The sequence below is a fragment of the Triticum dicoccoides genome, chromosome 2B (genome assembly GCF_002162155.2).
Source record: "Triticum dicoccoides isolate Atlit2015 ecotype Zavitan chromosome 2B, WEW_v2.0, whole genome shotgun sequence".
NCBI classification, from domain to species: Eukaryota; Viridiplantae; Streptophyta; class Magnoliopsida; order Poales; family Poaceae; genus Triticum; species Triticum dicoccoides.
The window spans coordinates 237324817-237347707 of record NC_041383.1 but is presented as its reverse complement, the minus strand read 5'-3'; the positions used below and the strand labels follow the sequence as shown (position 1 = coordinate 237347707).

At 45.1% G+C, this 22891-nt stretch overlaps 1 protein-coding gene and 1 pseudogene across 1 annotated transcript; one reads left to right on the top strand and one right to left on the bottom strand.

Annotated features, from left to right (window-relative positions):
- Nucleotides 1–885: 885 nt before the first annotated feature.
- Nucleotides 886–2506, top strand: LOC119367614 (annotated as a pseudogene).
- A 2394-nt stretch (nt 2507–4900) lies between these two features.
- LOC119363289 (uncharacterized protein At4g19900-like) lies at nt 4901–18232 on the bottom strand. The gene is made up of 5 exons (XM_037628607.1): nt 16920–18232; nt 12080–12229; nt 7798–7935; nt 5947–6138; nt 4901–5421 (listed from the first exon to the last, which is right to left on the bottom strand). The coding sequence occupies exons 1-5, from the start codon at nt 18095–18097 to the stop codon at nt 5235–5237; spliced, it is 1845 nt and encodes a 614-aa protein (XP_037484504.1). The 5' UTR covers nt 18098–18232; the 3' UTR covers nt 4901–5234.
- Nucleotides 18233–22891: the final 4659 nt, after the last annotated feature.

The following is a 22891-nucleotide window of genomic DNA, read 5'->3' as shown; positions in this document are numbered from 1 at the left end:
AGAAGAGAGACCCCGTAATGGCCCTGTAAACGTCCGTGTGTTTAGAATTATCCTTTGGGCTATGAGGGGATTAGTTTTTGCAGGGGATTAGTGTTCTGTGGGGGAAGAAAAACACGTGAGGTTAAAATAATTATGCGGTGAGTAGCTCTTAAACCGACAAAAATTGATGTTAGTTTTTAGTTCAGCTGTCGGTAAGATACAGTTTGAGTTTATTAAATTTTTTTCCTGGAGGCATAAAAGGCCACTAGGGCAATTTACTTTATTGATTGATGGATGCATGAGGCCATTGGGAAAATTGAATCATGTTTCTGGCAGTACTCCAGGTAGGTATAGAGAAAGCATGGGACCACGAGTGCTAATAACAAACGGATGAATATCACCCGAAAAACTCTAAGAAAGTACACTAATAATTTGCATCGCTATAATATAATGAAAACATTTTATGTCCGCAATATGGATATTCAATTTAGCATGGCAGCAAACAGAAGTGTTGCCATATGGATGTTTCGAAACCAACTTAATTAGTGATGGGGCAAGTACTGAATCATTTTACCATGTTTTTACCAAAAGTTTTAAATAACCGTGATGTAGTCACGCTATAGAGACTTGAGCAGGGTGATGCTGAATGATATTTATAATTTTATTTGGTAAAGTTACAAAATAGAGGGTTATAGCCCCGCTATACCCGCGTTATACTAGCTGTTTGAGAAGGATGCCACTATTTGGCATAGCTCCTAATTTAAAACTATGGTTCTTATGGATTTTTTTCTTTGCCAGAGTTCTTACAGGATTAGTTCCAATAGCATCTGGATTGCAAACATGGATTTAGCAAGAGTCCTCTGGGTAGCATGTGTTGCTATTTTCGTGGCCATCGTGTCGACAATGATGGCCTGACGACGACCGACGTTCTCCCAGACAATGAAGCGATCACCTTCTCCACCGCCCATGGCCGCAGGGGCTCCCCTTCTTGGGATCCTCCCGGCGCTTCTCACCAAGGGCCCCCTGCAAGTGATCCGCGACGCCCACACGGAGATGGGGAGCGTGTTCACGGTGAGACTGTTGCATCACAAGGTGACCTTCCTGGTTGGGCCAGACGTGTCGAGCCATTTCTACCAAGGGCTGGACTTGGAGATTAGCCAGGACGAGGTCTCCCAGTTCACCATTCCGACTTTCGGCCCCGGCGTCGCCTTCGACGTGGACTTCGCTACTCGCCGCGAGCAGTTCCGCTTCTTTGGTGACGCCATGAAGCCGGCCAAGCTCAGGACTTACGCCGGACTGATGGTGCGCGAAGTCGAGGTAAGAAATAAGATGACATGTTTAGTAGCCTTGATTTTCTTGTTAACTATTGCAAACATATACATGTGCGCGCGCGCGTGTGCTAGTAATTCTGATCTGATGTGTACTCCGTACTTGTGTATGTTACACATGCAGGAGTACTTTGCGAGATGGGGACAGTCCGGCACGGTTGACTTGAAGCAGGAGCTAGAGCAGCTCGTCACGCTCGTAGCCAGCCGGTGCTTGTTCGGGGAGGAGGTCCGGGCCAAGATGCTCGGCGAAGTCGCAACGCACCTCCGTGAACTCAACGACGGCATGCGCCTCGTCACCATCCTGTTCCCGCACCTGCCCATCCCGGCGCACCGTAGACGCGACAGGGCGCGTGCTAGGCTCGGCGAGATATTCTCCAGCATCGTCAGCTCCCGCAAAGCAGGCTACCCCGACGGTGGTCCGGATGACATTCTGCAGTGCCTGATCGATTCCAGGTACAAAGACGGCCGCGCCACGACCGAGACGGAGGTCGTCGGGATGCTTGTCTCGGCGCTGTTCGCGGGGCAGCACACAAGCTCCAGCACGGGCACGTGGACCGGAGCGCGCCTCCTCGCGCGCGCCAACACCGAGCACCTGCGCGCCGCCATCCGGGAGCAGGAGCGGATCGTGGCGCGGCACGGGGACCGCGTCGACTACGAGGTTCTACAGGAGATGGACACCCTCCACCGCTGCGTCAAGGAGGTTCTGCGGCTCCACCCGCCGGCGATGATGCTGCTGCGTCACGCGCGCCGGAGCTTCACCGTGCGGACCAGGGAGGGTGACGAGTACGAGATCCCGGAGGGGCGTACCGTCGCGAGCCCGCTGGTGCTCCACAACCGTCTCTCATATGTGTACATGGACCCGGAGAGGTACGAGCCGGACCGGTTCGGCCCCGCCAGAGCGGAGGATGTGGCCGGCGGAGCGTTCTCGTACACGGCCTTCGGTGGCGGGCGCCACGCCTGCGTTGGTGAGGCATTCGCATATATGCAGATCAAGGTTATATGGAGCCACCTGCTGAGGAACTTCGAGATGGAGATGATGTCGCCGTTCCCCGGGACGGACTGGAACGTGGTCATGCCGGGGCCCAAGGGGAAGGCCATGGTCCGCTACAGCAGAAAGAGGATGTCAGCGGCCGCCTAAATTACGAGCTGATAGATGCGCTACGTGTATCATGTTGCATGTTTACTTTCTCCTCGCACCAATAAATTGCCGTTCTAAAGTAAGTTAACCGTTGCGCTTGAATTAGGAGTACTGTATTTGTTCGACAAGCCAATGATGGAGCGCCTTTCATGAGAGTGGGATGTATATACAATGGTGACCGTGTGTGTCAGTGTGTGTACTATAGCTGAGCACTTTGAGACTTGTCAATGTATTATACCCCCTCTTGGCAAAATACTAGGTCGATCCGTTTTTATTTACTTCGCATACTAGCTTTGACTGAAATCAAATTTTATAAAATTTGACCAAGTATAAAGAAAACAGTGCGAACATTTACAGCAACAAATATTTATGACGTGAAAGTATGTGGTGTATGTATTACTAATATAATTTTCCTACAAACTCTAAGTCCAAAAAAATCCAGGAATCTCAACACCAAACTGTCTGGACACCGATGGTTCATTATTCTCAGGTGGACAGTGTTTCGTGTGGTACAAGTATCTAGTCTGGTTGTATTAATTGGGTCAGCCCGCAATTGTGCTAATGTGAAATGCTCGTAAGAAACATGCAAAATGAGGCAGATTATATATGGCGTTCCCTCACCTATAAAAAATAAAAGAAGTTATGTGTGTCCGTTTGAAAAAATTGTGCAAGTTTTTCTAGTGCGAAGATATGTCATCATGATATTTTTGTAATTAATAATGTGAATCGGCCTACCGGCAGGCTCTCACGCCGATAGAACGCACGTGCTCAACACGTCTCGTAGGGCCCACACCACTCCCTTTCCTGTGGACCGTGTGTGTGCACTTTGTTGTTGTTTTTTCTTAAGGAGACTATATCTAAACACTTTAAAGACTTGACAACATATCATACCGTCTCTTAGCAAAATATAAGATGTAAATTTGATTGTAATTCAAAATTTTCTAATTCAACCAAGTTGACAAATAATATAAGCATCTATAATACTAAATAAATGCACTGCCAACACCCGCAATTGTGCTATGTGTAATGCTCGTAAAGAACATGCAAAATGAGGCAGATTATAGATAGTGTTCCCTCGCCTATAAAAAATAAAAGAAGTTAAAAGGTCGTTCCCGATGTGTGTGCGTTTGAAAAACTGGGCAAGTTTTTCTGGTGCGAAGATGTGTCATCATGATATTTTTGTAATTAATGATGTGAATCGGCCGACTGACAGGCTCTCACACCGGTAGAACGCACGTGCTCAACACGTCTCGTAGGGCCCGCCATTCCCTTTCCTATGGACCGTGTGTGTGCACACTTTATTGTTGTTTTTTTAGGAAGACTATATCTAAACACTTTAAAGACTTAACAATATATTATACCGTCTCTTAGCAAAATATAAGACGTAAATTTGATTGTAATTTAAAATTTTCTAATTCAACCAAGTTGACAAATAATATAAGCATCTATAATACTAAATAAATGCACTACCAACACCCGCAATTGTGCTATGTGTAATGCTCGTAAAGAACATGCAAAATGAGGCAGATTATAGATGGTGTTCCCTCGCCTAAAAAATAAAAGAAGTTAAAAGGTCGTTTCGGATGTGTGTTCGTCTGAAGGAAGTGTGCAAGTTTTTCTGGTGCGAAGATGTGTCATCATAATATTTTTGTAATTAATAATGTGAATAGGCCGACCAGTAGACTCTCACGCCGGTAGAACGCACACGCTCAACGTGTCTCATATGGCCCACACCACTCCCTTTCCTGTGTAGACAGCAGCTTTACCACTGCGCCAAGGCTCCCCTATAATAATAAATAAATACATCACCAAAACATATTTCGTGGCAATATCCACGGCTACTGAATTCATATGGTACTAATAGTTTCTCTACAAACTTGGTCAAAAAAAAAACTTGTGACATTGTACAAAATTTGCTATGTCTTGAAAAGGACTCCCTATTACCAGAGTTTCATCTCGAACACACAAGGGTTTATGAAGTTGTTTGCGGGGAAGCAGCACCAAAACAGTTCAGAGCACTGAGTTTGATTTGAAGCCTGCGCCAGTTCCTGCGATTAAGTTTCAATCATGTGACGTTCACGTTTGGCCCACGGGCTTGTAATAAAGGTAGCTCGTGCTATGGCTGCTCATGGTGCAAATGCACTGGAGCCTCGCCTACTATGGGTGGAGTCAGTGCTAGTTGCGCAATCTGGTGATAGAAAATTTTAGCTTGGATGTGCTACAAACGTATCCTTGGCCACTTTCAATCAAACAAGTCAAAAAATAGTTTGTCCGATTTGTGGAGCAGTGTAAGTTCAAGAAATAATTTGGTAGATTTGTTGAAACAGAGAAAGCTGTTCTCAGTAACCTGCCATAATTTTTGCACTGTACTTCAGCATTCAAAAGATAAACATCAATAGTTATTCCCTAATGATTTGCTGGATTGCAAGCAAGATATAAGTATAACAAGAAAAGATGAATATCAAAACACTCATTTACTCAAACCTCTTAATTTCAAATGCCCAAGTTGTTGAATTCAATATTTGCAGTAAGCAGATTTCCTATCAACACCAACAACAAAAAGGGTCAAAGTCACCAAAATTGCACTTGGTTGTAGCATCACCGCCGATACCCTGTTGAAAAGAATATATATCTACAATGCCACCATAATATTTTCCCCGTTACACTTTTTAGGCAGACTTCAACAGTATACTAGCCATATTTTGTACCCATTAGACTGGCGAATTTCTTCTGTATATGTATTCTTAACCAATATGAAGCTCATCGTGGGAACTCCAGGTTGCTACCAACTATAGAACATCAAGGCAATGGAGACAGTAATGGTTAAGAATTCTCTCAACAAGACTGTTGGATTCAGGAACCAGAGAAGATGTAATGCTGTTCCAGAAGTGGAAAGTGGTAGAGTAGTTCAGAATCCTGGAAAACAGAGCATCATGTTGTGCTCTTTCAGCCGTACTGTTTGGTTCAGAGAAGTACCTGCAGTACATCAATACTGCAATGAGCATGCATACCACAAATTTAACCAGTGCTATCTGAAGAAAAAAGGGTTACTTCATGTTTTTTCTTAAAAAGTCCTTTAACAATCTTATATGCAAAGTAGTTAACTTCTTTCGCGGGGGTAAATGCTAAATGCTAAACTTTTGGAATGGTTGACATGCATCAAGTCCAGAGACTGAATTTTGCAATAACTGTTCAGGATCAAGAAGCATATTGACAAACATTGCGGCAATTACAACTCGCAAGAGCATCAGAGTCGGAAAACATGAGGCTATGTTCTGCAGTGTGAGACAACTTTGATGAAACAAAGGGGCGACAAGAGGAAAGAGTACTACAACAGAAGTGTAAATATTTTAATTGGTAAAGTTCATATTGCTGGTTGAGATCAAACCTTGATGTATAGACTAACAATTGTATAGCTTAGAGCAGAATATTACTTCCAAATAGTAAAGCTGAACAAATTGGCTGACCATGGAAGGACCAATGGATGGACAAACTACATACCTATTGATATCCGTAGAATTTATGGGGTAGAATGTAAATGAGGGTTCCAACTGTATCTCAAGGTGCTCCCTATTTAGATCACTGTCAGAATGATTTCTTACTACTCTTGTCATAAGTTCAGCACCATTCCACTGCATGAGAGTATCATCATATGTTGAATACCATTCCTTCAGGCACTCGAGCAAAAATGGGCTGCATCAGCAAAAGTAATGTATGAAACTACATGCATGGGTTAGAAGTATTAGAAGAGCTTGAGAATGTTAATTCATTATTCAAGCCATTGCATTTGACACCAAGCCTCATAAAACACATTGTGCTACAATAAAATTTTGCATGTTCAAGTTGTTAATGCCTTGACAGAACATCCAAAATTATGATTTTAGGATTTTGTGTTGTAACTATTTGTGTCCCTGTTACATGATAGGATAGCATTAACTTTGTCTAATTTTAATTAAGCTAGCCACATTTCCCAACAACCAATACGGCTAGATGCGATTACAATACATATACTCCATATTAGTAAACATAGCTGTATTATACAACTCTAATGCTTATGGCTAAAATATATCTATTAGATTTTTCCTGCAAATGTAGCAGTTATTGTCTGCACCGCCATAATCTACACCCGCCAATAAGCAATCTAGATACTGTATTTCTTTGTTTCCTCCAATTAAGGAATTTCTGGCGCAGTGGTAAAGCTGCTGCCTTGTGACCATGAGGTCACGGGTTCAAGTCCTGGAAACAGCCTCTTGCAGAAATGTAGGGAAAGGCTGCGTACAATAGACCCAAAGTGGTCGGACCCTTCCCCAGACCCTGCGCAAGCAGGAGCTACATGCACTGGGGCTGCCCTCCAATTAAGGAATTTCTGGCCTCTGAGAGCTAATGTGAAGGTTTTTCTAACATCTTTCAAATGACATAATAGATGAAACTTATCCTGTATACTTAAAGAGTTGATTTCCACAACTTCTATTTACCTCAACATGCCCGCATGCCACCTCATCAACCCCACTAATTTTATTTCTCTGATCCTCTCTATATGCATGTTCTTAAATAGTTGAAACTCACTATTTATTTTTCTAGCACATGCAAGACCTCCATATTTCATTTTTCAACATGTCCAAAGCCTTCACATCATCAATCATACGCAAGACCTCCACATTCCATTTTCCAACAAATGCAAAGCCTCCATATCATCAAGCACATGCAAGACCTCCACATCATTGACTTTTTAGCAACAAATCATTTCACCGAAGCTAGAAAATGACGAGCCACTATAACGTGCAGTCGCCCCTCACATCATTCGATTGTTTTAGCAAAAAATCACTTCACTGAAGCTAGAAAAACTAGTCACTATAAAGTGCAATCACCTCTATATATATGGCGAGAATATGGAGATATTATTCTTATATTTTCTTTTTTTCTAGAATATGCACAAGCGTGCATATCATCTATTAAAGGAGTGACAAAGAAACCAAGTTACATACACTGCCCTTTTTTTATTCTTTATAAGTTTATTGCTATAAATTCCCACAACAACGTGTGGGTATTATCTAGTTTATCCAACTACCCTTAAAAAGAGATGGACTGCTAATATATAGTTGAACAATCCATGTGTCTTCGTAATTTAAATTGAAAATTCAGGTATGTGAAATTCTGTCCTTTGAACATCTGCAAGCGTTGTGGCACGTCATTAATTGAATTACATACCAAGACAACAAGTATGACCTAGACAGACCAAAATTGATGCCTAATTTGTACGCATGAATACATAGGATACCATTTGAGATGTAAGGGAAATAGGAATTAAAAAAGGAAATGGTTATATATGAGATCACATGATACTATCATTACCTCTGTTTTTCAAATGCCAATACAGCACCACTGAAACTGGAACCTCTAGAAACTTCTTTTACAGTACCAATAGAATTTCGGAGGGATTTCAATGGTTTGAGTACAATAATATCAGAGTCAAGGTATATACCACCATATCTGCATGCAGAACATAGATCGTATATCAGTATTTTGTCCTAAAAATAAGAAGAATTGAAACTGTACTCATGATTACATTTATGTTCTCACGGCACCCGACTCCTCAACATTCAAGTTGTTATGTATGTATATATCCCTCCCCTATCTCCCTACAACCCTAGTACTACCTCCGTCCGGGTTTATAGGACCGGTGAGCCATATCTCAAGGACCAAGGCACCGTTGTTTAATCGAATAAACTCTTTGGATTGCCCGCTAAGCCTGCATGCATCCAATGAAACAGCTTGAATGCAGCGCTTCAGCAGCCCATTTACCACACATACCTGCACGCTTTCTCTGACCAGCCGCATGCATCCAATGAATAGCAGCCTTTTACTGCTCTTTGCTTGCATGCCCAGCGCTATAAAATAGGAGGCCTAATAAGTCGGGACGGCGCTCGCTGGCTAGCCGGACCTATAATCCCGGACGGAGGTAGTACACCGCACAAGTATACACACATACCATTTTTGGGTCCAGTAAAAACTGGAAGCTCACCGAAAGAAAGTCTTGAGTAAAATTTAATAATCAACTACTTTTTCGTTGAGATCAAGGGAATGTTGACTACATGTAAAGCACATTTCAATCTTATGTTCTTTATTATCTATTCATCTACGAAAAAAGATAGGCAAAATACAGAGAATAGATGTTTACAGCTAAATCAGGATTGATTGTTAGTTTATGACAGTCCAAGATGAAATTTGTTCTGTTTTGTTGTCCTATTTTAGATGCTTGAATCTTCATGTCATGTGACAATTTAGAAACAATTATGTTCTTTGGTTTACGACTATTTATGTAGTGCTATATGTTAGTTGTACATGCGAAGGGTGCGAAGGCGCATTTGACTCGACGAGTGTGAAGGGTAAGGAAGCTAGCCGAGCCTAGGAGAATTCGCTTAGGTAGCTGGAACGTAGGGTCTTTGACAGGGAAGCTTCGGGAGCTAGTTGATGCAGCGGTGAGGAGAGGTGTTGATATCCTTTACGTCCAAGAAACCAAATGGAGGGGACAGAAGACAAAGGAGGTGGAGGATATCGGCTTCAAGCTGTGGTACACGGGGACGGCTGCAAACAGAAATGGCGTAGGCATCTTGATCAACAAGAGCCTCAAGTATGGGGTGGTAGACGTCAAGAGACGTGGGGACCGGATTATCCTGGTCAAGCTGGTAGTTGGGGACTTAGTTCTCAATGTTATCAGCGCGCATGCCCCGCAAGTAGGCCACAATGAGAACACCAAGAGGGAGTTCTGGGAAGGTCTGGAAGACATGGTTAGGAGTGTACCGATTGGCGAGAAGCTCTTCATAGGAGGAGACCTCAATGGCCACGTGGGTACATCTAACACAGGTTTTGAACGGGTGCATGGGGGCTTTAGCTATGGTATCAGGAATCAAGAAGGAGAAGATGTCTTTCTAAAGAGAGAATCACATCTGGTGACTTTTAGTAGTGGCCAACACTCTAGCCAGATTGATTTCATCCTCTCGAGAAGAGAAGATAGGCGTGTGTGCCTAGACTATAAGGTGATACCTGGAGAGAGTGTTGTACTTCCGCTTTCGGATTCGTGTCCAGCGGGATAAGCGTGCCAAAGTCGCTAGAACGAAGTGGTAGAAGCTCAAGGGGGAGGTAGCTCAGGCGTTCAAGGAGAGGGTCATTAAGGAGGGCCCTTGGGAGGAAGGAGAGGATGCGGACAATGTGTGGATGAAGATGGTGACTTGCATTCGTAAGGTGGCCTCGGAGGTGTTTGGAGTGTCCAGGGAAAGGAGAAGCGAAGATAAGGATACCTGGTGGTGGAATGATGATGTCCAGAAGGCGATTAAAAAGAAAGATTGTTTCAGACGCCTATACCTGGATAGGAGTGCACCTATACCTGGATAGGAGTGCAGACAACATGGAGAAGTACAAGATGACGAAGAAGGCCGCAAACAAGCTGTCAGTGAAGCAAGGGGTCGGGCTTATGAGAACCTCTACCAATGGTTAGGCACGAAGGAAGGCGAAAGGGACATCTATAAGATGGCCAAGATCCGAGAGAGGAAGACGAGGGATATTGGCCAAGCTAAATGCATCAAGGACGGAACAAACCAACTCTTGGTGAAGGACGAGGAGATTAGGCATAGATGGCGGGAATACTTCGACAAGTTGTTCAATGGGGAGAATGAGAGTTCTACCATTGAACTGGACGACTCCTTTGATGAGACCAGCATGCGTTTTGTGCGGCGAATCCAGGAGTCTGAGGCCAAGGAGGCTTTAAAAAGGATGAAAGGACACAAGGGGATGGGCCCTGATTGTATCCCCATTGAGGTGTGGAAAGGCCTCAGAGACATAGCGATAGTATGGCTAACCAAGCTTTTCAACCTCATTTTTCGGGCAAACAAGATGCCAGAAGAATGGAGATGGAGTATATTAGTACCAATCTTCAAGAACAAGGGGCGATGTTCGAGTTGTACTAATTACCGTGGAATTAAGCTGATGAGCCATACAATGAAGCTATGGGAGAGTCATTGAGCACCGCTTAAGAAGAATGACAAGCGTGACCAAAAATCAGTTTGGTTTCATGCCTGGGAGGTCGACCATGAAAGCCATTTTCTTGGTACGACAACTCATGGAGAGACACAGGGAGCAAAAGCAGGACTTGCATATGGTGGTCATTGACTTAGAGAAGGCCTATGATAAGATACCGCGGAATGTCATGTGATGGGCCTTGGAGAAACACAAAGTCCCAGCAAAGTACATTACCCTCATCAAGGACATGTACGATAATGTTGTGACAAGTGTTCGAACAAGTGATGTCGCCACTAATGACTTCCCAATTAAGATAGGACTGCATTAGGGGTCAGCTTTGAGCCCTTATCTTTTTGCCTTGGTGATGGATGAGGTCACAAGGGATATACAAGGAGATATCCCATGGTGTATGCTCTTTGCGGATGATGTGGTGCTTGTTGACGATAGTCGGACGGGGGTAAATAGGAAGTTAAAGTTATGGAGACAAACCTTGGAATCGAAAGGGTTTAGGCTTAGTAGAACTAAAACCGAGTACATGATGTGCGGTTTCAGTACTACTAGGTGTGAGAAGGAGGTTAGCCTTGATGGGCAGGTGGTGCCTCAGAAGGACACCTTTCGATATTTGGGGTCAATACTGCAGGAGGATGGGGGTATTGATGAAGATGTGAACCATCGAATCAAAGCCGAATGGATGAAGTGGCGCCAAGCTTCTGGCATTCTCTGTGATAAGAGAGTGCCACAAAAGCTAAAAGGCAAGTTCTACAGGACGGCGGTTCGACCTGCAATGTTGTATGGCACTGAGTGTTGGCCGACTAAAAGGCAACATATTCAACAGTAAGGTGTGGCGGAGATGCGTATGTTGAGATGGATGTGTGGCCACACGAGGAAGGATCGAGTCCGAAATGATGATATACGAGTAGAGTTGGGGTAGCACCCATTGAAGAGAAGCTTGTCCAACATTGTCTGAGATGGTTTGGGCATATTCAGCGCAGGCCTCCAGAAGCTCCAGTGCATAGCGAACGGCTAAAGTGTGCGGAGAATGTGAAGAGAGGTCGGGGTAGACCGAATTTTACATGGGAGGAGTCCGTTAAAAGAGACCTGAAGGATTGGAGTATCATCAAAGAACTAGCTATGGACATGGGTACGTGGAAGCTTGCTATCCATGTGCCAGAGCCATGAGTTGGTCACGAGATCTTATGGGTTTCACCTCTAGCCTACCCCAACTTGTTTGGGACTAAAGGCTTTGTTGTTTGTTGTTGTTGTTGTTTGTTATATGTTAGTTGTACACTTGTATTTTTAAGTTCTAACTGATCTGGAGTGTTGTTAGATTTAACAACTAACTGTTCATCTGTTTTCAATGGCATTGGGGGTCAACTGTTTCCAAATGAAAGGCTCTTTTCGTAACTCTAACTGTTCTACCTGACTATTCATTGCTAGTGTATTCACTTGACTACTCATTGCTGGTGCAGATTCATCCACAACTCTACATGGATATAATACCTTTTGGAAAGCATAATAGTTCCATTTTTTCTCTAGATAGTTTTAACAGACTGTCAAATAAACTATGCATGTAATCAAGAAATGTTGGCACTAGTATGCAGTACTATTATTTTCTTACCTGTAAAGAGCAGCAAGGCGTACTAGCTCACTGTAATGCAAGGGGTAATTTACTGTTTTCCGCCATTCATACCACACCGATGCAAAAATGTGGGTTGGTGTGCCCTCCAAAAGTTCATCAAGATTTGGCACTGCAACTGCAACCTTGTGTCTGAAAGAGGAAAAATTAATTATGAGTAGCGAAAACAATTATTCATAAGATCTACAACTGTAGCGAAAACAATTATTCATTTGACAACTGTAGCGAAAACAATTATTCATAAGATCTACAACATGAAATGCACATTATATTGATGGTCATATATATACGCTAAATACAAGACGGTGTTCAGAATATTGAGTACATATATTCTAAGCAAATAGACATTCTAGCTTGGCTGTATGATTTAGTGAGAATTTAACTGCGGGCACATGATTTGGCTCCTTCACATGGTAGATACTACTCCCTCTGTAACTTGATATAAGACGTTCTTTGACATTATCACTATGTCAAAAAAGGTCTTACATTAAGTTACAGAGAGTTACTAACAACACAAATCAATGTCCTACTTGTGTCTTAGCTGAAAGCTTGACAAGGCCTATTTAGTGTATTTGGACACCCAACCACTCACATGTACATGTAGAATGGGGCATTCAAAACCAGACAGGGATTCCTTCTCCTAGAGTTGCTCTGAGGGTCCAGTCCGCCTTAAAAACTAAAAAATGAACTGCCACTAAAAAAATGGTGAAAAAAGGGGGCATAACTAAGAAGACCTTCCGAGCTACAAATTTCGCAGGAGTATTACAAACAAGTAAAGAAGATGCATGACGTTGCATGGTGCACAAACACCAAATAAGATCAACAAATTGTAGCAGAGCTCAGTGTATCTGTCTCTTGACTGTAGGTCACTATATAAACATGGCGCGGAAGGGAGCAGACCAATATGAAACACATTGATATTCATGGCAAAGGAGGGTGTTGTAGACAAACTAATACGGGGGAACAACTCGCAGAAGAGGGGGAACAAAAAGCGGTCACATGGCTTGGGCTTCCCTGTAAACAGGTAGCCATGGACATTCAGCAACAAGGTAAACATCCTTTGGCGAGAGGTCGGATGGCAACACATGAAGCTGAATGAAGCTATATGAAGGGGGGCACTAGTCAAGGGAGAAATTGGTCAGCAGTTGAGGGAGAAACGAGTCTAGAATGGTCAAGGAAGACGACGACAGAACTTTACACACTAGGGACTATCTCAATCCTTGAACTCAGAGATAGATGGCGCACCATTCTTATAGGCAGTAGCCCTAACAACGTAACTACAATAATGTGGATTCTAACTGCAGATAAAAGGGAACTACTAATCAACCAAACGTACAAGTAATGGACTTTCTGCTGCCAATTGTTGGTATTTGGATTGCTTGCCCATATGGCTGGACAGGGGAATGCGTACAACAGAATCATCATCAAACAGAAAAAGAATCCTCTCCAAACTACTTGAACATGTCTATCTGAATAGCCATTACGGCTGCAGCACCTTTCGTTGTTCCCATGGGCTGTAGCTAGTATAGCTGATGTTTCACATGTTTACAACACAAGTATAGATGATATCTTAGAAGGATGTCATTTCGGCGCGGAAAACACATCTGTCCATGGATGGCAAGTGAAAAAAATATCGCTTTTGAAATGTTATAAGATGCAATGACTATTCGGAAGATCTCAAATGTCTGGTAATCAAGCAATAAGTCACCAAAGGAAACCAGCCACTCTGATGCCTAAGCGCCTAAAGCGGGCATATTAGTAAGGCACTGCCAGGGCGCCTTATCGCCTAAGCGATGCCTAAGTTTCTAAGGCAGGACGCCTTATAAACAATGCAGCCACTGAAATAAAAGATAGAAATTTTCAGATGGTAGATAATTTAAAATGATCCAATACTTATGCTACTTACTTTATAGGCGGGTATTCAGTTGTACATATGTAATACACTCCATCAGTAAAAACCACCTTCTCTTGGTAAATCATTAGTTATTCATCTAAAGAGCTTCTAATATATTACCTTGTAAAATTCGTGATATGGTGTATGCTTTAAACAAATACTCGAGCACAATCTTCAGAAAGAATGTGAACAGATTAGCTATGATTTGGGAAACGACCCCTTCCAGTCATCGGACAAGTCTTGCGCCAGTCGAGTGTGCGTGTTTGATTCCATCAGATCGTACACTCCATATCCACGCAAATCGGTCCAGCGATGCTCACGCCGCCTCGCTCGTGTAGCAGCATGTGTTCGGTGGGACCCGCGAAAGAAGTCTTCGTCTGTGCCTTATCCGTTCCGGGCCACGCGCATCCACTTGTTTCCTTTCTTCCCCAGCTCCTCTCCTGTCTCGATTCCTTCTTTCACAGGAGTACTCTCCATCTGCCCTCCATGGACGAGCTCCCCATGTAAAAGTCGTTGTCCCGTGAGAGCGGTACAGATGTGGCCGCGACCTCCTCCTCCCTTTTTTTCTCTTCCCCGTCCAAGCCGTTGCTGCCCCCCACCCTCTCCTCCCTGCTGCCGACGCTGCTGGGGCCTGTGGTGTCGCTGGGTGGTGGTTCTGTGATTCGTCGCAGACGGTGCTGCAATCTGCGGGTGGCGGTGCTGGAACCGGCCAATGGCGATGCTAAAACATTGGTCGTCTTTTTGCTGGAACTGACCAGCGGCGATGCTGCGTTGGCAGCCACTCGGTGCTGGGATCGACAACAGCCATGCTGGAACCGGCGGAGGCAGATGCTAGAACCGGCGACTCATGTCACGACCGACAGTGGAAAAAGCTGCAAGTGGCGTTGGCCCGTGCTGCAGCCGTGATTGATGGAAGCTACAACCGGCCATGGCGAGCTGCAACCTTGCGTGACGGCACCAGGGAATGCTATAACCGCGCGGGGGGGTGGACCACCGGAGCTTCTGGTTGTGACCACGGCTAGGAAGGGTGCTGGGAACCGGCACTCACCGTTGCTGCAACCGGCTACGGCGATGCCTATGGCGGAGCACCAACTGGGCAAGCATGCTACGACCGGTGGACTGGTTGCTGGAACCGACAGCACGATTTGCTGCATAGGGGGTGGAACCACATGGGCACCAGCGCTGCAACTATCGAGCCGGCAAGGGGCCCCGGCGACCCGACGAGCGGTGCCGTGGAGCTACAAGCTGGAGGCCACGGGGGAGACAACCAAGCAGGGGCTAGGAGAAACTGCCGCTAGCAAGAAGAGGGCATGCACAAAGGCGTAGCGGCTGAATCCTGTGGTTACGAGCGCGCACATCATGTGGCTGCACGGCGACCGGCCAAAATTTGGGCCGGTCGTCCGGCGCCTAGCGCTCCGCCTATGGTTTGCTCTTTTTGGAATGGTAATCGAGCAATAAGTCACCAAAAAGGACACCAGCCATTGAAACAAAGAGCCTTCACGATGATTCACTAATTGATGCTATTTACTTTTGTTGGGTATTCAGTTGTCCATATATGTGTTTGTATCCATTGGTAAAAAAAAATGAGCTTCCAGTATATTAACCATGTAAAATTCATGGTATGGTGTATGATTTACATATAAATACTGCAGCACAAACTCCAGAAAAAAAAGGCGCGCACTAATTGAGTATTGCTCTTTGCAAAATGCTCCTTGGGATTCCAGACCATCAATTACGTATTTACGGACTACTAGAGAATGGATCTTGCTGACCTAATATGCAGATTACAACCATCAAATGACCTTTTGAAGTGGATAAATCTAGAAAGGCAAGCAAAGTTGCAGCAAACAACTACGTTGGATAGCAAATAGCAAAGGTTAAAGCACCTAAAGGTGCACCATTTGTGATATTTAAGAAAGTTAATTAATTCAGACTAGGTCCAATCTGTATCATCCACACATAGCTAGCTGAGATATCACTTGATGTGCCAATGCTAACAGAGCTGGGGAGCAGTAATCTAAGAGGTGAGGGCATGTTTTTTATGCTTGTACAACTAATCCAGCTAATGTTAATAGTATAGGTAAACAGAATATAATACTTTAAACACTAAGTTAGAATCTTGTGTGGCGCTGACCAAATATGCAAACGCAAGCACAATAATGTACCGTTATCCTACTCATGAATACTTTATTGGATGGCTTGGGGTTCAATTAGTAATTTATTCTCCGGTTAGTAAGGAATAATCTGGGAGGATAAGAACACAATAAACTTCTACTCCCTCCATTCCGATTTACTCGTCGTGGTTTTAGTTCAAATTTGAACTAAAACCACGACGAGTAAATCGGAACGGAGGGAGTATACGCTAAGAACTAAAATAGCGAAGACAATATTCTGCACAGGTGTGGACCTAAGCCACTTTTAATCCAAGGGTTAGAAAAGAGAATGACCATGTGAAGGGTGGGATTCGAAATGCAATGACAGAGACTAGAGATTTCAATTCCCTTCAACGACAGTTTCTACTAAGTACATGTACATTTATGCCAGCAATAGTTCTAAAACATGGTGTTCGTTCCCCAGAAGTGACACATTTCCTCAAACAGCTGGTAAATATACTACTCCCTCCATTCCAAAATAGATGACCCAACTTTGTACTAACTTAGTACAAAATTGGGTCATCTATTTTGGAACGGAGGGAGTAGTATAAATAAAGAAAGAAAAATACTGTGTAGCACCAAGTGGTTCTAGTTCTAGTTACTTCACGCTTTCATGTTGGAAGTATTATCTTTCCGTCGTTTGTTATTCACAGTTGGCTAATCTCATTAATTAAATACTAGTTATTACGAAGACTACAAAGTTGTATGACCTCAGTTGTCACTCGCAAATTAAATATAAAGAAGCATCAGTGAATGAGCAGGTTATGAAACATACCCTTCCTTCACAAACTCATGGAAGGCCTCCAGCTCCAGGGTCTCCGACAGCATGACCACACAGGCATCAGGATGCTGCAGGAGCAAGCTCTCGAGCCCACGCTGGTGCCGAACACCATACGCCCACTGAGGGCTGTTCCATACCATGAACACCCTCATGGAGCACTTGCCATGCTCAAAGAACCTTTCCATGAACTCTGAGAACCCCAAATGTGGATCAATTCCTGGAAAGTGTCCCCACCTCCTAACTTCTTCCGGCTCCTCCTTCAGAATGGCTCCTATTACATGCTCATTGTCGGACGACTTGAGGCTCCGCCGGGCAAAATTCTTGGATGAGTCTTTCTCAATTTCTGAGATGAGCATCCGCTGCACCATGCGGTCGCCACGGGTGAGTGAAGTGAGACCAGGACTGTCCGGGTCCTGGAGCAGAGGGTGGTTGCGAGGATTGAGGAACTCCAAGTTGGACCTGAGCATCCGATCGCGCCGGAGGTAGTCCGCCTTCCCCTCCAGCCACCGCGCCCAACCAGAGCGGAGCCGCGTCTCGCTACGGCCGGAGGCGGGCTTGAGGAGCAGCGCGTCCTCAATGCCGCTGATGGACGAGATCTCCACCCGCAGGTCCAGATCCACAGGCTCGTCGTCGGATCCAAAGGCGGCGGCGGCGATCCGACGCGGGGAGTCCAAGTGGGGGAACCCCGCGGGCGGGGGGTCGCCAGCGGGGGGGAGGCGGAAGGGGAGGCGGGCGACGCCGGCGGCGTGGTCCCAGAGGAAGGACGCGGCGGTGGCGGAGGCGGGCACGTCGTCGGCCGCGTCGGTGACGGCGGAGGAGTCGTCCTCGTCGAGCACGTCGAGCTCGTCGATGCGGTCGTCGTCGGGGTTGGTAGCCGCGGCGCCCTCGGTGGCGGCAGCTGTGGTCACAGCGGCGAGGGTGAGGTCGGGGTCGAGCGCGGCGGGCACGGGGTCGTCGTCGTCGTCCGCGAGGAGAGCGGTGGAGTTGGTGGTGGCGGAGTCGGTGGCGGGGGAGCGGGACGAGGAGGAGAGGGGGAAGGGCGAGGAGGAGGAGAGGCGGGAGTGGAGGACGGCGAGGGAGAGGAGCAGGAGCAGCGCCGCGGCGACGGCGCAGAGCTGCGGGCCGAGGCCGGAGCGCCGCCGCGCCGGGTGCGAGTGGGAGCGCGGCAGCATGTCGCGGTTGGAGGGACCCTCTCCCCTCTCTCCCCTGCAACCGCAAGGCTCCGCCGCGCGCGCCTGTAGCTGCGTTTTCTTCGTGTTTAAACCATGCCCGGTGACTCTAGCTAGTCGAACTGTCACAGTCGCGCTGCCTCACCAACCTTTGGCTACCAACTAGTAATCCTCTTTGGACAGGGAGCTGACCGTATGAACAGGGGAATAAGCTCGCTTTTGATGCACACATTCATCTTGGTCCCTTGACAGCCTGTTTGGCAACTTTTGACACAAGTCTATAGGAGGAGGTTTGTGGTCGCATAAACAAGGGGAGTTTGCATTTTTAGTCTTATATAAGAGCAATTCCAATGCATCAACCTAAACGCACTCACGGTTTGTCCGTTTTTTTTTCGTTTGGGTCGGCTTGTCTGCCCCTTCCGCGTTTGGGTTGGTCCTGCACCCAACACACGGACGCATTTTCGTTCTGGCGCTCGGTATGCGGTCATTTTGAGCTCTTTTTGCCACATATCAAAAGAGTTGGCCCAAGTTCACATAATTCAAAGAAATACAGATATCTCGTAGTTTACAAGCCAAATAGAAATTAAATTTCACAAATACATTTGAAAGAAAAAATAGCTGGCTCATCTACTGGTTGTCAACGTGAGCCTACATATGTGTTGGAAATATGCCCTAGAGGCAATAATAAAGATGTTATTATCATATTTCCTTGTTCATGATAAATGTTTATTATCCATGCTAAAATTGTATTGATCGAAAACTTAAATACATGTGTGGATACATAAATGAATATTGTGTCCCTAGTAGGTCTATACTAGACTAGCTCGTTGATCAAAGATGGTTAAAGTTTCCTAACCATAAACATGAGTTGTCATTTGATAACGGAATCACATCATTAAGAGAATGATGTGATAGACACATCTAAGCGTACGTTTAGCATCAGATCGTATCACTTAGTTCAATTGCTACAATTTTCATCATGTCAAGTATCTGCTCCTTACACCATGAGATCGTGCCACTCTCGAATAACGAAAGAATACTTTGTGGGTTATCAAACATCACTCCGTAACCTGGTCATCATAAAGGTGCTCCACAGGTATCTCAAAAAGTGTTTGTTAGGTTGTATAGATCGAGACTGGGATCTGTCACTCCCTGTGATGGAGAGATATCTCTGGGCCCTCCCAGTAATACAACATCATGAATAGCTTGCAAGCATGTGAGTAATGTGTTTAGTCATGGGGATCTTATATTACGGAATGAGTAAAGAGACTTGCTGCTAACGGATTGAACTAGGTATGGCGATACCGACGATCGAATCTCGCACAAGTAACATATCGACGTACAAAGGAAATTGTATATGGGACTATCTGAATTCTTGGCATTGTGGTTCAAACCGATAGAGTCAATATGGGCATCCAGGTCCTAGTAACTACTATTGATCGGAGAGGAGTCTCGGTCATGTCTGCATGTTCTCGAACCCGTAGGGTCACACACTTAACGTTCAATAACGCTAGGGTAGTATTGGGATATTCATATGGTGAGTCCAAAAGTAGTTCGTAGTCCTGGATGGGATCCGGGACATCACGAGGAGCTCCGGAGTAAAGATTTATATATGGGAAATGATATTCGGAGTACCAGAAAAGTTCAGGGGTTTGCCCACAGTGTACCGGGAAGTCCCGAAGGGTTCCAGGGGACCACTGAAGGGGACCACCTACCCCGAAGGGGCCACATGGACCCTTAGTGGGCGCCCTAAGCCCACATGGGACAGGGCGGCCACAACCCATCAGGCCCATGCGATCAAAGGGGGCATCCCCCCCCTCGCTTGGAGGAGGGGCATTCGCCCCTCCCACACCCCTATATAAGGTGGGGCGCAGTGTGAGGCTCATCCCTTTGCCTAGCCGCCAGCCTTTCTCCCTCCCTCCATCTCCTCATCCAGTCAGTGCTTGGAGTAGCCCTGCCAGAGTTTCGCTGCCACCACCATCACGTTGTCGTGTTGGTTCAGATCCCATCTGCCTCTTCTACCTCGTTTGCTGGATCAAGAAGGAGGAGACGTCACAGAGCCATACGTGCGCACATCTCAAAGGTGTTGCTCGTGCGATGCTTGGATCGGATTGGATCGTGACGCGAGTGCAACTACGCCAACCACGATCATTAGATCATTAACCCTTTCGGTCTACAAGGGTACGTAGACACACTTCCCTCTCGTTGTTAGCATCTCCATAGATTAGATCTTGGGTGTTTCGTAGGAAAATTTTTCCATGCAACTTTCCCCATCAATGGCTGAGGGAGTCCTGGACTAGGGGGTCCTCGGACTAACCGGCCTATCCTTTATGGGCCGGACAGGTGGGCTACTATTCAACAACCATAAGGCCGAGTTATAAGGCGACTCCGTGCCCGGGCAGGAAACCCTCGAAGTCCTGGTGTGTGATACGTCTCCAACATATCTATAATTTTTGATTTCTCCATGCTACTTTATTTACTGTTTTGGACTATATTGGGCTTTATTTTCCACTTTTATATTATTTTTGGGACTAACCTATTAACCGGAGGCCCAGCCCAGAATTGCTGTTTTTTTGCCTATTTCAGTATTTCGAAGAAACGGAATATCAAATGGAGTCCAAACGGAATGAAACCTTCGGGAACGTGATTTACTCATCAGATAAGATCCAGGAGACTTGGACCCTCAGTCAAGAAAGCCACGAGGCGGTCACGAGGGTGGAGGGCGCGCCCTCCCCCTGGGCACGCCCCCCTACCTCGTGGGCCCCTCGGAGCTCCACCGACGTACTCCTTCCTCCTATATATACCTACGTATCCCCAATAGACAAGACACGGAGCCAAAACCTAATTCCACCGCCGCAACCTTCTATATCCATGAGATCCCATCTCGGGGCCTGTTCCGGAGCTCCGCCGGAGAGGGCATCCACCACGGAGGGCTTCTACATCATCACCATAGCCCCTCCGATGAAGTGTGAGTAGTTTACTTCAGACCTTCGGGTCCATAGCTAGTAGCTAGATGGCTTCTTCTCTCTTTTTGGATCTCAATACAATGTTCTCCCCCTCTCTTGTGGAGATCTATTCGATGTAATCTTCTTTTTGCGGTGTGTTTGTTGAGACCGATGAATTATGGGTTTATGATCCAGTATTATCTATGGAAAATATTTGATTCTTCTCTGAATTCTTTTATGTATGATTGAGTTATCTTTGCAAGTCTCTTCGAATTATCCGTTTGGTTTGGCCAACTAGATTGGTAGTTCTTGCAATGGGAGAAGTGCATGGCTTTGGGTTCAATCTTGCGGTGTCCTTACTCAGTGACAGAAAGAGTTGCAAGGCACGTATTGTATTGTTGCCATCGAGGATAACAAGATGGGGTTTTTATCATATTGCATGAATTTATCCCTCTACATCATGTCATCTTGCTTATTACTCTGTTTTTAACTTAATACTCTAGATGCATGCTGGATAGCGGTCGATGAGTGGAGTAATAGTAGTAGATGCAGAATCATTTCGATCTACTTGTCACGGACGTGATGCCTATATACATGATCATTGCCTAGATATACTCATAACTATGCTCAGTTCTGTCAATTGCTCAATAGTAATTTGTTCACCCACCGTAGAATACTTATGCTCTTGAGAGAAGCCACTAGTGAAACCTATGGCCCCCGGGTCTATTCTCATCATATCAATCTATATCACTTTATTTACTTGCTTTGTTTTTACTTTGCCTTTACTTTTTACTTTGCATCTATCTATCAAAAATACCAAAAATATTATCTCTATCAGATCTCACTCTCGTAAGTGACCGCGAAGGGATTGACAACCCCTAAGCGTTGGTTGCGAGTTGCTATCGTGTTGTGCAGGTACGAGGGACTTGCGCGTGACCTCCTACTGGATTGATACCTTGGTTCTCAAAAACTGAGGGAAATACTTACGCTACTGTGCTGCATCATCCTCTCCTCTTCGGGGGAAACCAACGCAAGGTCGAGACGTAGCAAGAAGAATTTCTGGCGCCGTTGCCGGGGAGGCTTACGCAAAAGTCAACATACCAAGTACCCATCACAATCCCTATCTCTCACATTACATTATTTGCCATTTGCCTCTCGTTTTCCTCTCCCCCACTTCACCCTTGCTGTTTTATTCGCCCTTCTTCCATTCGATCTTATGTTTGCTTGTACCTTCTTTTTGCTTGCATCTTCGCTCGCTAAAAGTCCATGGATCTTGATCCGCTTGCCAATCTTTTTAAGGGATCCAATTATGATGAACCAATTCCTAGTAATTTGGATGCACTAGATTATCTTTATAAGGTTTTGCCTGAAATCCGTGAAGTGACTCACAATAGATCTTTGAATAAAAAGCATGATTGGAATGATTTTATTATAAAATCTTTTGTTGTCAATTGTGCTAATAAGATACAAAACCCTAAGCTTGGGGATGCTAGTTTTGCTATGTCCTCTACTTGTTGCAATGATCATGATTGGGGTGATTCTTCTTATGATCTTGAAAATTTATTTAATCCCCATGATGAATATGAGATTGATAATAGTGTTTGCAATAATATTGAAGGTGGGTTTGGAAGAGTGTCAACTTTAGATCCCACATATTTGGATAATGTTCAATCTTATGAAGTTTTTGATAAAAGTGGGTTTGGAGAGGTCATGACTTTAGTTAATGTTAATCCCGCTATTTTGGAAGAGTGTCAACTTTGCATACATGTGGATCGTGTTAAGAATATGTTTTGTGATAGCTATATTGTTGAATTTGCTTATGATCTTACATGTAATTATTATGAGAGAGGAA